General features: G+C 38.6%; 1 protein-coding gene across 4 annotated transcripts; it reads left to right on the top strand.

Annotated features, from left to right (window-relative positions):
* Window positions 1–219: 219 nt before the first annotated feature.
* On the top strand, window positions 220–7,867 carry SIRPD (signal regulatory protein delta). 4 transcript variants are annotated; one of them, XM_077872495.1, is made up of 5 exons: window positions 220–477; window positions 982–1,142; window positions 4,534–4,881; window positions 6,729–7,079; window positions 7,461–7,867. In XM_077872495.1, exons 2-5 carry the CDS (start codon window positions 1,070–1,072, stop codon window positions 7,544–7,546), a joined length of 858 nt encoding a protein of 285 aa, XP_077728621.1. In that variant the 5' UTR covers window positions 220–477; window positions 982–1,069; the 3' UTR covers window positions 7,547–7,867. The 4 variants fall into 4 exon arrangements, with proteins under 4 accessions (XP_077728621.1, XP_077728624.1, XP_077728622.1 ...); XM_077872498.1 differs by having other exon boundaries at window positions 6,729–7,066; XM_077872496.1 differs by having other exon boundaries at window positions 986–1,142.
* The last annotated feature ends 7,897 nt before the right edge of the window (window positions 7,868–15,764 follow it).

A 15,764-nucleotide genomic window follows, 5' to 3' on the forward strand; every position in this document is an offset into this window, starting at 1 on the left:
ACTTGCATCTGGTTGCAAAGCCAGTGCTCTTGATCAGGGCACTAAAATCCCAGGCTCTGTAGAGTATTGGATCCAATGGAAGGTATGAGGTCTGCTGGAGGTGGAAGGGTAGGATGCTGGAACCTGGAAGAAAGATCCTGTCCAGCCCTCAGCAAGGGCCTTGGATGGCCTTCCAGCATGGAATTCATCATTCCAGAACAATGTGATAAGATGGTGACATCACAAGAGGAGAGGAGTCTTGTCATCTCCTACAGGCAGTTTGCACTTACTGTGGACTCTCCTCTTGTTGTAACACCTCTCCTGGCCTTAACATCCTATTGATCTCTGAGAGGAGGCAGGGATCACAAGGAAGCAACAGGAAAATCACCCTAGAGTCAGTGCCTGACAGTAGACTTGTGGACATCAGAGGGTCACCAGCTGAGTGTGGACTGAGAGTCTCACCACAACCTTTGTGCTTGGGTAGAGTCTTTTGCAGAGGTGAGAAAAAAAGAAGTCGAAATTCTGGTTTCTCTCTCTTTCCAAGAGCATTTCTTATGTCCCTCCACTTCCTTCCTCCTGAGCTAGCCCTAAACTCAGCATAGACAGCAGAGGCAGCCCTCACCTTTCAAATGTATTTCTAGGTGCATTGCTTTCCATCCTGCAAAGTAGTCCCCCAGCCCCACCTTCCCTGTAGCCCCTTCTATCCTCTAAGACACAAATCATCACCATCTCCTAAGCTCCAATCTCTTTCCCACACCATATCTCTGGGCCTCTAAATTGGCAGAGATGCAGGGTGAAGAGACCTCAGATGAGAGGAGGCTCAGGAAAGAGCACAAGCCTATAAGTGTCATGCCCTCAACTATAGAAAACCAACCATTTCTAGCAGCTACTTATCAGTAGCTTGTGATCACCTTCTCTGTCCATTTGATAATCTCAAAGAAAAAGTGATAAGTCCCGCGGTCTTTCTTCTCATCACAATCCCCTTCCTCTGACCTCATGGAGGCAGGGAGTGTCTTCTCTCCTCAGAGCACAGAGTCCTGGGACCCGCTAGAACAACACTCAGACAGAGAAGGATCCAGGGGCCACCACAATGCCTGTACTTGCCTCCCAAACCTGCCCACTTCTGCCATCCCTGCTGCTGACTCTGCTGCTGAGATTCACAGGTGAGTTGTGTCTCAGATATGTGTGGTGGAGACCCCTATACTTGTTTACTTTTTCTCCTCATCTGTTTCCCTAGAATTTCCTGGGGAGGGGGGAGGTTCTCTATCACAGCCAGAATTTATAGAACTAGATTGGAATGGCTCCCAGCTCACAAAATTTCCCAATGGCCAAGTCTGTTCCAGACCCTTTTGTTTGGGAATGGACACCCCTAATGGTCAAAGGGTTGAGCACAGCACACATTAGAGCTCTCATCTCCTAACCCCTAGAAACAAAGAACCTATCTTTCAAATGTATTACCACCACACAGGTGCAGTTCTCAACAAAGAAAAACATGTTGGAGAACATGAAATTATGAAGCATGAAAAGAATCCACAATGTTTCCACCCTAAGATAGTCACTATTAAAAATTTGCAAAAGTTTGTGTGCTCATGGAATATTGGTGGGAAGTGGTCACTAGAGGTCTCTCTGGGTCAGTGATGGAAGCTGAACCCTGCAGGCTTGCTGAAACCCTGCTTGCTGAAAAAGCTGAACAAACATGTGGAATTTCTTCCCCAAGGCTATTGGTCCATCTTAGCAGAGGCTTTGAGTTCCAATTGCCAGAGTAGATGAAAGAGGAGGGGTTCAAATCAGATGAAAGAGAAAGCCAAGGCTCTTATCTGATCTAAGAAAGGAAGAAGAAACCTTGGGTGTTTTAGGAAAGAGTAAAATATATGAAACACCCAGGCCCACTGTAAAATATTAGCAAATATTTAAATGGGAATTAATACCAAGTTCATAAATCTCTTCCAGAAAATACAAGAGGAGGAAACACTTCCCTACTTATTTTATGAGGCCATTATTATTTTGATAGCAAAACCAGATAGACTGTACATAAAAAAGAACTACAGACCAATATCCCTCATGAACCTAAATGCAAGAATCCTCAACAAAAGGTTGGCAAGTGAAATTTCACAATGTATAAAGTTATATACCATGACGAAGAAGGATTTATCCCAGGCATGCAAAGCTGTTTTAATATTTGAAAATTAATTAGTGTAACCCATCACATCAACAAGTTAAAGAAGAAAAATGGCATGATCATATCAGTTGATGCAGAAAAAAAGCATTTGGCAAATCTAACACCCATTCACAATACAAACTCTTAGCAAACTAGAAATAGGGGAGAACTTCCTCAATTTCATGAAGAACATCTACAAAAATTCCTACAGCTATCATTATACTTAATGGTGAAAGACTGAATTTTTTTTGTAAGATAAGGACTGAGGCAGGATGCCCCTACTCTAAACTTTTATTCAACACTGTTCTGGAACTTGTAGGAAAGAGGGACAGGAAGAAAGGAATGGAGGGGAAGGGACAGAAGGGGAAAGGAAAGGAAAGGAAAGGAAAGGAAAGGAAAGGAAAGGAAAGGAAAGGAAAGGAAAGGAAAGGAAACTGAAAAGGAGAAATAAAACTTCCTTATTTGCAGATGACATGATTGTCTACATAGAAAATCCCAAAGAATCTACAAAAACAAAACAAAAAAAAAAAACAAAAAAAACAAAAAAACAAGCCTTCTTAGGGTTAATAAGCACATTCAGCAAGGATACAAGATCAACACACAAAAATCAATAGTGTTTCTATATACCAAAAACACACGTGACAATTTACATCATCACCCCCCAAAAAAGAGAAATAGGTATAAATCTCATATTATGTGTAAAAGATCTATATAAAGAAAGCTAGAAAACTGATTGAAGCAATCAAAAAAGAACTGAATAGAGATACATCCCATATCATGGATGGGAAGACTCAATATTTTCAGGATATCCATTCTTCCCAACTTGATCTAAGGATTAAATACAATCCCAATCAATATGAGCAAATTATTCGGTGAATATTGATTAACTGAATCTAAAGTTTATATGGAGAAGTTAAAGATCCAGAATAGCCAACTCAATGTTGGAGAAGAACAAAGTCAGAGAACTCACAACATTTGACTACAAGACTTACTAGAAAGGCACAGTAATCAAAACAGTGGCATTGGTGTGAGAAGAGACAGATCAATGCAACAGAATAGTCCAGAAATAGACCGACATAAATACGGCCAACTGATCATTAGGAATGGAGCAAATATAGTCTTTTCAACAAATGTTGCTGGAGCAATTGGACGTCTGGAAATCTATGTGCAAAAAGAAAAATTGATTCTAGACACAGACCTAACAGCCTTCATAAAAATAACTCACATATAAAACACAGAACTATAAAACGCTTACAAGATATCATAGAAGAAAATCTAGTTGACCTTTGATACGGTCATGATATGACTTTTATATATTGACTTCATATTTTTTAAAGCAGTTTTAGGTTCACTCCAGAATTGAGCAGAAGGTGCAGAGATTTCCCATAGGACTCCCCACCTCCACACATCACAGCTGCTGCCATTATCAATATCCTCCACCAGTGGTATATTTATTACAAATGATTAACCTACACTGATATGTCATTAACATCCAAAGTCCACAGTTCACATTATGGTTCACTCTTGGTTTTGTATAGTCTATGGGTTTGGACAAAGGTATAGTGATATCCACCTTTATAGAATTATACAGAGTAGTTTCGCTGCCCTAAAAGTCCTCTGCATTCTAAAGTCCTCTGTTTCCACCCTAACCCCTGGCAATCACTTATATATTTACCATCCCATACTTTTGCGTTTTCCAGAATGTCATATAGTTAGCATCATGCAGTATGCAGGCTTTTCCTTTTGATTAATAATAAGCATTTAAGTTCTTTCATACCTTTGCAGGCCTTGAGAGCTCATTTCCTTTAGCACTGGATAATATTCCACAGTCTGCATGTATCACAATTTCTTTATCCATTCACCTACTGAAGGTCATCTTGGTTGCTTTCATATTTGGCAATCATAACTAAAGCTGCTATAAACTGTGAGGGGGAATCTGTTCCAGGCCTCTCTCCTAGCTTCTGGTAGCCTCAGACCACAATCCTCAGATTCTAAATGGCCTTCTTCCTGCATCTTCACATCATCTTCCTTCCCTCTGTGCATGACAGCTAAGCTAAACTGTGCCTGAACTCCTGGTCCACAGGAACTATGAAATAATATGTGTTTCCTTAAACTAAGTTTGTGATAATTTGTTATTCAGCACGTTCCCTTGTTTGTCTAGCACCTACTATGCTCCAGGCCATTCTCCTATTGTGATGCAGAAGAAAGGTACCTTTCCCCTTTCTGTACGTTGGTCGCCTTCCTCTCATCCCATATGGCAACCCAGTTTGTAATTTTCATATTTTGGCAAGAGTACATGTTGCTAAAAGAGTATGTATGTTGATGTAGAACCAGAACCTCAGAACATCTTGGGCCAAGACAAATAACATGGGAAATGATGCAAAATTTCTTTCCAGGAACTTCAGATCAAGAGTTCCAGGTGACCCAGCCTGAGAGTTCAATTTCAGTCAGAGCTGGAGAGATCTTAACACTGGGCTGCAACGTGTCTGCTCGCTCCCCAGCAGGGCCTGTCTTGTGGTTCAGGGAGAATGGGCAAGAACGACGATTAATCTACAATTTCAATGGAAACCAATTTCCCCGAGTAACCCAAGTAGAAGACACAGAGTTCAACCAAACAGACTATTCCATCCGCATCAGTAATGTGTCACCCAAAGATGTGGGCACCTATTACTGTGTGAAGCTAACAATAGGCCACCCTGACATGTCGTATGTATCAGGTTCAGGCACCTATGTGTCTGTGAATGGTGAGTATAGTCTGACAAACTCCATCCCTTTGGTTTATAAAAATAAATTTTTTAAAATCTGAAACATGTATAAATCATCATACACACTAGATTCTGTTCCCTTTCAATCACAAACCACCTTTAAGTTAAGATTCTGCAGACGGCCCTACTGATTAACCATTCTTCAATCCTGTGCCTGATATTGAATCAAGCCATGTTGACAGGCCATGCCTTTCCCTGACAGACAACTCCACCAAACCAGTGACATATGGCAAGGGGAACCCTCACATAAAAAGACACCAAATAGACAAAATGCAACTACAGGTATGCACTTGATGATTCAAAAAGTGAGAAAAGTGAGACCTAGATGGCTGGCTGGTTTTTCTAAGGTCTGGGGGACAATCCTGGCATGAAGTTATCCATTGAGTCTCTTCTAACCTATGCTCTGAGACCCAATTTTCATTCACTAACCCTTGTAGCCACATCTTATCTCACAGATTTAGGACAAAATCTTAACATGTACTCCCCTAAGCTTGATAATACCTCCTGAGCCAAAACAAAGGGATCCACAGGCTAGCAGAACCTCTACCAGCCTGCACCATTCCACTCACCCATTTCCAACTGGAATGTAATGGGCCCTGGTGGCAGGTCCCTGAGGGCCACCACAATGCAGGCAGGGACCCCGTTCCCCACACAGGAAGCCAGTGAGTGGGTATGGTCTCCTATTATGGTTTCTGGGGAGCCAGAAGACCAGAAAGAGGGGTCTCGGGTATCACTCACCCCCAGATCTTCTTTGGAAAAGCTGTCCTGGAGGGGTTGAGTCACTCTTCTGGCACTTGATCTTTCCCTGGTCTGCCCTCGTCTACCCCCAGCTCTGCTCTCCTCCTCTTTTCTGAGGACAACCAGTGCTTCCTGGTTCTTGCCACTCTCTGAATTCATTTCATCAAATACAGTGAGATCATGTGTCCATCGGTTCTTCTGGGAAAACCAGTAATGTTCTCTTCAAGTCCAGCCACATTCCATGCCACCCAATGGCCATGGGAAATTTACATATTTCCCTCAAGCTGAGAAATGAGAGTGTAGGCAGCTTACCTGCCATTCTCTCCCAGAGTTCCCTTGTTGCTCCAACCCACACCTTAGCCCATCTGTGGTTTTGACAGTTTGCCAACCTGAAAGGAGAGAGATTACCAGGACCTGACTAATATGGGGGAGTGATGCTGGTGGTAGCAAATGTTGGGGGTCAGTTGTGGGCCTTCCAAAATTGACAAGGTCCCTTGAGGTCCTACTCTTTTTTTTTGTGGAGAAGAGGAAACTGTCTCTTCCCTCTTGACAGATAAGCAGAGGAAACATACTCTGCCTGCATGAACTTAGTAGTCCTAAATGGCTCCCGATTCTTTAGGCTTGCTGTCTCATGACTTACCCTTTCTCCACACCTCTCAGAATTAATATCTCCACAAGTTCAGTGGCTGCTCACCCTTCAGAAAAGAGATGAATGTCAATCTGAGGTTGGCAGAGGGCACTTGGACCCATCCCCAAGTGCACTGTGTGATTTGGGGCATTTAGATAGGGGAGAGACTAGTGTCTCTCTCCATGAATTCATAATCCCAGCCCTCTCCTTCCCTGTCCTCTTCTTTCCTTGGTTCAGAGCTGAGACATGGACCTGGGGAAGAAATACATCTGATCCACTGTACTGACTCCCCTCAGTCAGGTCAGGAGCTTCCACCACCTGCAGAGGCCTCTCTAAATTCAGTGTGTGTGTGCTCACACATGTCATTAAATGAAGTCCACCCATGATCTAGATCCAAGTTCTTCAGTCCTGCCTGGGTCAAAGGATGGGAAATGGGAAATGATTTTGTATTTCTTTGCAGGAACCACACATGAGATATTCCAGGTGCAACAATCTGAGATGACACAGACTGTATCAATTGGAGAGACAGTCACCTTGAGTTGCAGTGTACCAGATTCATTCCCAAAAGGACCTGTCTTATGGTTCAAGGGATCTGGGCCAAGCCGGGAATTAATCTACAATTTCAAAGAAGGTCTCTTTCCCAGAGTAAAAGAAATTGGACACATCACCAAAGCTGGCAACACAGACTTTTCCATCCGCATCAGTGATATCTCTCTTGCCGATGCCGGCACTTACTACTGCGTGAAGTTCAAAGAGGGGAAACCTGACAGAGAGTTCCAGTCAGGTCCGGGCACTGAGGTGTTTGTGACTAGTTGAGTTTGTCTCCTCCACCTCCTATCATGAGCTATCATCTCAGTTAACCAATCCTTCATTTATTGAATTACTAGATAATGCTAAATATTATTGTAGGTGCATTAAACATATGATATGTCATTCTCTCAGCAACCTGTGAGTTAAGTGTTTAACATGAGGAGAAACAGACTCAGAAAGGTCATTTGAGTAATGAGGGATATTTTGGTTGATGTCCCAATATTCTCCTAACAGCTAGACTAAACTAAGATAATTTCATGACTCCTTACTAGTGATTAGCTCAAATATGAGACTGGCTTAAGCCAATTTGTGTCCATAATGAAAAGGACAGACTTGCTGAGAAATCCGGGAAACTAATGCAATTCTCTCTCCTGTTGGCTAGGAACAAGCAATCATTTTGCCCCAGGTGATCCAGAGAGCCATCTTATGACCATGAGGGGAACCAAGTTGAGGAAAAATCTACTCTAGTGAAGTGCAAAGATGTAAAGAATGTGGGTTGACAACATTGCACGGCAATATTGTTCCTGGTTCCAACCCCACTTCTGGACCTTCAGTAATGGGAGAGAAAACATCTCCTTGTTAAGCCAGTTTGCTTAAAGTCAGCACTGTCCTAAGGGATGCCAGGTGATAAAGTTCCCACATCCACAGAGCACTGACGTACAATTTCAAATCATTTTTTTTTCTGTTCCAAAAGCCTTACTTTTTTATTTTGTCTATTTTGTTATAATCTCTGAACTCTGAGCAATATCCATCTTGAAAAATGATTAAATTGGTGATACTACAATACTACTATTTGTTGGGCATCTACTGTGTACTAAGCATCTACTTTTCCCATATTATTATATTTACCTGCATAGCAACTTGAGTATAAGAATGATTGTCCTTGTATGAATGAGGAAACTGAGACTCAAGGCGATTCAGAGATACAGATAATAGAAGAGGTAAAGGGTCTGGGCTCTCTCCAGAATGCTCTACGTATTAGTGAAGAACCTTTCTTTACAAGGGATAAGAACCCAAAATATTAGTTTAATGTGATCCTGTAGCTGAGAAGGATTCTAGGTTTCTCAAAGCATCCAATGCAGAGCTTTAGGACTAAGGGCTCAGTGCCACTGAGACTCTTATTCTTTGGAATTCTCTCATCTTTATTCATCTCTGCCTGGCTTTGTCTATCTTGCTGCACATAGATCTTTTTCATATAATGGAAGAGATTAAGTATAGAAAATGTTAATATCCATTACCTCATCTTAGAATCCCAGGGAATCATTTGAAATTTCCTTTCCTATGCCTTTCATCTACTCTTTATTACAAGGGACAGGAGGAGCTAGGTAGGGAATCCATCAACCCAATGAAATAGATGTTCAATAGACTAAAAACAACATTACGTCCATCTCAAGGTCCAATCCTTCATGTAACATAGGAGAAAGTTCAGATCCAGAGATTGGGCTTGCCTAAAATTATGCAGACAATGGATACCAGAACTCAAATCTCTTACTCCCATAATCCTGGGGTTTATGGCTTTGTCTTCTTCCTAATAGGAAGACTATAGTTAGAATTGGAGGTGTGGATATGCATGAAGATGATTTCGAGGAAAAATATTGTGAATGAGTTCAATCTCCCTGTTAAAAGCCAAAGAGTCAGAAATGTATTAGATTTACACCATTTCTACATAATAAATAAAAGGCATATATACATATAGTTTTAAAATATTGAGCTAAGTATATTTGCTATGGTTGATGTAACAAACTTTGTCACAAACTTTGGTGTTTAAAACAGGAATAGTCCTATGTGGATGGTATGACAGTGTGAGAAGTTCCATGCATCTACTCTCAGATACTGGTGAGAAAAATTTTTTTAAATCATTTAGGGTAGTGACAGCAGTAAAATGACAGACTACGAAGTCTCCAAACCCTCTCCAATGGAGACAACCAAATAACAACAATCTGTGGATTGTTTGAATGCCTTTGTAAGAATGCTAGAAACCAACTAAGAAGCAGCAGCAACCAGGCCAATGGAAAACCAGGAAAGGATTTCAATGAAAGTTATGGGAACTTTTGCAGAGTTTTGTACACTTGTACACCACCCCCAACCTGGTGTAGTGGCACCATTAGGAGGAAATTTCCCATATCTGCTCCACCCTCAGAATGAAAATAGAACAGACCATGCGTCGAACAATCTGGATTGTCTGAGGGATGCCTGAGGGGATGGATTCTGTGTCTTCTCATTCAGAACACTAGTAGGAACAGCAGAACTGTTTAGAAGTGACAGAGACCATTGAAGTGGCTCAGCTACAGACATTTTGCAGTTCCACAAGAAGACGCTGGGGGAATAAGATTGTGATCTCCTGAGAAGAAGAAAGGCAAGCTGCTTAGAGAATTTGAGATAGCTAAAAAAAAAAAACCCACAAAGACAGTATCTTCAACAAATGGTGTTGGGAAGACTGGACAGTGACATGCAGAAGAATGAAACTGGACCACTTTCTTACACCATACAGAAAAATTTTAAATGGATGAAGGAACTAAATGTGAGACAGGAAACCATCAAAATCTTAAAGGAGAAAACAGGCAGCAACCTCTTTGTCCTCAGCTGCAGCAACTTCTTTCTTTTTTTTTTTTTTTTTTTAGCAACTTCTTTCTAGACACGTCTCTGGAGGCAAGGAAAACAAAGGCAAAAATGAGCTATTGGGACCTTATTAAGATAAAAAGCTTCTGCAACGCAAAGGAAACAATTAACAAAACTAAAAGCAACCAATAGAATGGGAGAAGATATTTGTAAATGACATATCGGATAAAGGACTAGTATCCAGCATCTATAAAGAACTCATGAGAATCAACACTTAAAAAACAAATTATCCTTAAGAAATGGGCAGAAGACATAAACAGACATTTCTCCAAAGAAGACATACAAACGACCAACAGACAAATTAAAAAATGCTCAACATCATTCATCATCAAGGAAATACAAATCAAAACCGCAATGAGATACCACCTCACACCAGTCAGAATGGCTAAAACTAACTCAGGAAACAACATGTTGGCAAGGATGCCGAGACAGTTTGCACTGTTGGTGGGAATCCAAACTGTTACAGCCATTCTGGAAAAGTTAAGAGTTTCCTCAAAAAGTTAGAACTACCCCATGACCTAGCAGTTGCATTACTAGGTATTTATCCAAAGGATTAAAAATGCTTATCCAAAGGGGCACATGTACCCCCAATGTTTATAGCAACATTATCAATAATAGCCAAATTATGGAAAGAGCCCAAATGTCCACTGACTGATGAATGGATATAGAAGATGTGATTGATATATATTAGAATATTACCCAGCCATCAAAAAGAATATCTCGCCATTTGTAATGACATGGTGGAACTAGAGGGTTTTATGCTAAGTGAAATAAGTAAGAGAAAGATAAGTATAATATAGTTTCACTTATATGTGGGATTTAAGAAACAAAGCAGAGAAACATAGGGGAAGGGAGGGGAAAATAAGATAAAAATATAGAGGGAGGCAAACCATAAGCGACTCTTAACTATAGAGCACAAACTGAGTGTGCTAAGGGGAAGTGGGTGGGAGGATGGACTAAATGGGTGGTGGGCATTTAGGAGGGCACTTGTTGGGATGAGCAGTGGGTGTTATATATAAGTGATGAATAATTAAATTTTACTCCTGAAGCTAATACTAGACTATTATGATTAGTTAACTAACTTGAATTTAAAATATTTTGTGTGCAACTGAAATTGAGTTGTTATCAGCTTAAAATGGACTGTTATAACTTTAGGGTTTTGCAATGGTAACCACAAAGAAAATACCTATAGATATAGACAAAGCAACATGAGAAAGGAATCAAAACATGTCACTACAAAAATATCAGTAAAAAACAAAAGAAGGCAGTAAGAGAGGAAAGAAAGAGTAAGAAGGGTACAAGACATACAGGAAACAATTAACAAAATATCTACAGTAAATCCTTCCCCATTAGTAAATCTTTAAATGTAAATGGATTAAACTCCCCAACAAAAAGATATAGATTGGCTAAAATAGATTTTAAAAGGGGACCTAACTGGGTGGCTAAAGTCACTCGACTGAGTTGAGCATCTGTCTGACTGTTGATCTCACCTCAAGTCTTGATCTCAGGGTTGTGTGTTCAAGCCCTGCATTGGGAAGCCATAAATAAATAAATAAATAAATAAATAAATAAATCCAACTATATACTGTTTATAAGAGATTCACTTTACATTTAAGAGCACACATAGGCTAAAAGTGAAAGAAGGGAAAAAGATGTTCCATGCCAATGGTAACCAAAAGAGATTAGATGTGGCTATTCTAGTATCAGATAAAATAGACTTTATATGAAAATCTGGTAGAACAGACAAAGCAGACATTACATAATAAAAGGGTTGGTTCAACCAAAAGTATATAAAAATATTTATGCACCATACATCAGATCTCTAAATTTTTAAAGCAAATATCGGCAGAATTGAAGGGAGAAATAGGTAGAAACACAGTAACAGGAGATTTCAATACCTCACTTTCAATAATGGATGGACAATCAGAAGATTAATTAAGAAACAGAGGAATTGAACACTATAAACAATCTGAATTTAACAGACATATATAGAACATGCCACCCAACAGCAGCAGAATATACGTTCTTCTCAAGTGTACTTGGAACATTCTCCAAGATAGACCATATGTTAGGCCATAGAACAAGTCTTCACAAATTTTAAAATATAGAAATTATAGAAAGCTTTTTTTCTGATTACAATGAAATGTAGAGATCAATAGCAAAAGAAAAAGAGGAAAATAAAAAATATGTAGAAATTAATGCAATCTTAAATAACCAAGAGTCAAAGAAGAAATCACTAAGTAAATTAGTAAATACCTTAAGACAAATAAAAACAGGGGCACCTGGTTCCCTCAGTTGGTTGAGCATCTGACCCTTGATTTTGGTTTAGGTCATGATCTCAGAGTCCTGGAATTGAGCCCTGAGTTAGGCTTCATGCTCAGCAGGGAGTCTGCTTGAAGATTCTCTCTCTCTCTCTCTCTCTCTCTCTCTCACTCTCTCTCTCTCTCCTCTCCTCTCCCTCCTCTCACTCATTCACTCTCTTACTCTCCAATAAACAAATAAGTAAAAAGACAAAAACAAAAATACAATATAACAAAACAGGGGACACAGTGAAGGCAGTTCTAAGAGGGAAGTTTATGGGGGTAAATGTATACATCAAAAAAACAAGGTATTACGCTAAGTGAAGTAAGTCAATTGGAGAAGGACGATCATTATATGGTTTCACTCATACGGGGAATATAAAAAATAGTGAAAGGGATTATAGGGGAAAGGAGAGAAAATGAGTGGGAAAAAATCAGAGAGGGTGACAAAACATGAGAGACTTCTAACTCTGGGAAGTGAACAAGGGGTAGTGGAAAGGGAGGTGGGTGGGAGTGTGGAGTGACTGGGTGACGGGCAGTGAGGGGGGCACTTGACGGGATGAGCACTGGGTGTTATACTATATGTTGGCAAACCGAACTCCAAAAAAATACAAGAAGAAGAACAAGAAGAAGAAGAAGAAGAAGAAGAAGAAGAAGAAGAAGAAGAAGAAGAAAGATCTCAAAAGCCTAATTTTCATCTTAAAAAAATTAGAAAAACAAACTAAACACAAAGCAAACAGGAGAAATTCAAAAATTAGAGCAGAAGTGGGCAGCCTGGGTGGCTCAGGGCAGCCTGGGTGGCTCAGCAGTTTAGCACCACCTTCAGCCCAGGGCCTGATCCTGGAGACCGGGGATTGAATCCCACATCAGGCTCCGTGCATGGAGCCTGCTTCTCCCTCTGCCTCTCTCTCTCTCTATGTCTCTCATGCATAAATAAATAAAATCTTTAAAAAAAAATTAGAGCAGAAGTAAACAATTTTTAAAATCCAGTGAAACTGAGAGTTGGTTTTTTTTAAACCAACTGAGAGTTGGTTTTTTTAAAGACCAACAAAACTGAGAAATCTTTTGCTAGATTAAAAAAAGAAGAATATTCAACTAAAATTAGAAATGTAAGAGGGGACACTGCAACTAATGCACAGAAGTAAAATGGATTATAAGGGAATGCTGTAAACAATGATACGTCAATAAATTGGACAACCTAGAACAAATAAAAACCTAGAGTATCTAGGTTTATCAGACATGAATACTATCTACATATTGTAGATACAAGAAATACAAGACTTACCAATACTGAATCATGAAGAAATAGAAAACCTGAACAGACCAATAACTAGTAAGTATATTGAATTGGTTATCATAAACTACCCAACAAAGAATAGCCCAGGACTATATAACTTCACTGGTTTATCAGACATGAATACTATCTACATATTGTAGATACAAGAAATACAAGACTTACCAATACTGAATCATGAAGAAATAGAAAATCTGAACAGACCAATAACTAGTAAGTATATTGAATTGGTTATCATAAACTACCCAACAAAGAATAGCCCAGGACTATATAACTTCACTGGAAAATTCTACCAAATATATAAAGAAGATTAAGCATCAATTCTCCTCAAACTCTTCCAAAGAATTCAAGAAGAGGAAACACTTCCAAACTTGTTTTATGAAGCCAGCATTACTCTGATACCGAAGTCAAAGACACTACAAGAAAAGAAAGACTACAGACTGTATTCCTGATAATAATTGATGTGAGAGATCTTCAGTGAAATACTAGCAAACCAGGGGCTCCTGGGTTGCTCAGTTGGTTAAGTATCTGACTCTTGATTTGGGCTCAGGTCTTGATCACAGGGTCATGAGTTCAAGCCCTACATTGGGCTCCACAATGGGTGTTGAGCCTTTTTAGAAAAAACATTAGCAAACCAAATTCAACCACATATTAAAAGGATTATACCCCCATGACCTACTGGGATTTATTCCCAGAACGTAAGGATGGTTTAACATATGAAAATCAATGTAATACACCACATTAACAGAATGAAGGAAAAAAAAAAACACAGTCATCTCAATTGTGACAGAGAAGCATTTGACAAAATTCAGTAGCCATCATTAAAAAAAAAAAAAAAAAAAAAAAAAAACAGGAATAGAAAGGAACTACCTCAACAGAGTAAATACTATATATGGAAAGCTCACAGCTAATATCATACTTAATGTTGAAAGCCTAAAAGCTTTTCCTCTAAGATTAGGAGCAAACACCACTCTATTCAACATAGTATTAAAAGTCTTACAGGAATTAGGCAAGAAAAAGAAATAAAAGGCATTCTAATTAGAAAGGAAGAAGTAAAAGTATTTCTATCCACAGTTGATGTGATTTTATGGAAAACACTAAAGATTACATGCACACACTATTATGACTAATAAAATAATTCAGCAAAGTTACAGAGATAAAAAATCAGCATATAAAAATCAGTTTGTTTCTATTCAATGAATCATCCTAAAAGGAAATTTTTAAAAACAATTCCATTTATAATGGCAGCAAAAAGAATAAAATACTCAGGAATAAATCTAACCAAGATGGTGAAAGATTTGTATACTGAAAACTACAAAACAATGCTAAAAGAAATTAAATAAGGTATAAAAAAAGAAATTAAATAAGGTATAAATAAATGGAATGACGTCCTATGATCATGGATTAGTAATACTCAATATTGTATGTCAATACTACCAAAAGCAATCTGCGGATACAATGCAATCTCTATCAAAATCCCAATGACAATTTTTTTTCAGAAATAGAAAAATCCATCTTAATATTCATAGCAAATCTCAAGGAACCCCAAATAGTCAAATAATATTGAAAAAGAAGAGCAAAGTTGTATGTCTTACATTTCCTGATTTCAGACCTTTGTATGAAGAAACAGTAATCAAAACACTGTGTGATACCAGCACAGACATATAAATCAATAAAATAAAATAGCCAAAAATAAACCCTCATGTATCAATCAAATGATCTTCAACAAGGATGCCAAGAGCACTCGTTTGGGAAAGGACAATCTCTTCAAAAAATAGGGTTGAGTAACCTGAATATCCACCTGCAAAAGAATGATATTGAACCTTTATCTTACACCAAACATATATAAAATTTAGTCAAAATGGATTAACTAAGTTAAATTTAAGACCCAAAGCTACAATACTCCTACAAGAAAACAAGAAGGAAAATCTTCGTGATGTTGGCTATGGCAATAATTTCTTGGATATGACACCAAAAACACAGGCAATAAAAGCAAAAACAGACAAATGGAACCACATCAAACTTAAAAATTTTTATGTATTTGAGGACACAATCAAGTAAGAGTAAAAAGGCCACCTGTAGAATAGAAGAAAATATTTGCAAATCATGTGTCTGATAAGCAGTAATATCCAGAAAATATAATGAATTCCTACAAACCAACAACAAAAAATTAATGAACCTAATTAAAAAGTGGGAAAAGAAATAGAACAAATATTTCTCCTTCCAATTATCACATGAAAAAGTTGCTTAACTTCACTAATGATTAGAGAAATGTAAATCAAAACTACAAAGAGAAAAAAATTTTAAAAAAATAAAATTAAATTTAAAAAAACTACAAAGAGATATCACTTCACATCCATTTAGGATTTGATACAATTTTTTAAAAAGGATATAGTGATGAGGCTGTGGAAAAATTGAAACTCGTGTGCATGGAGGATTGCATAATGGTGTAGGCTCTATGGAAAACAGCATG

Source organism: Canis aureus, chromosome 26 (genome assembly GCF_053574225.1).
Source record: "Canis aureus isolate CA01 chromosome 26, VMU_Caureus_v.1.0, whole genome shotgun sequence".
Lineage (NCBI taxonomy): Eukaryota > Metazoa > Chordata > Mammalia > Carnivora > Canidae > Canis > Canis aureus.

Excerpts from the sequence above, each read along its gene's own strand:
- SIRPD (XM_077872495.1), top strand. The coding sequence starts at position 1,070 with ATGCCTGTACTTGCCTCCCAAACCTGCCCACTTCTGCCATCCCTGCTG. Across the intron at positions 4,882-6,728 it reads CACCTATGTGTCTGTGAATG|GAACCACACATGAGATATTC; the intron begins GTGAGTATAGTC and ends ATTTCTTTGCAG. Across the intron at positions 7,080-7,460 it reads CACTGAGGTGTTTGTGACTA|GAACAAGCAATCATTTTGCC; the intron begins GTTGAGTTTGTC and ends CCTGTTGGCTAG.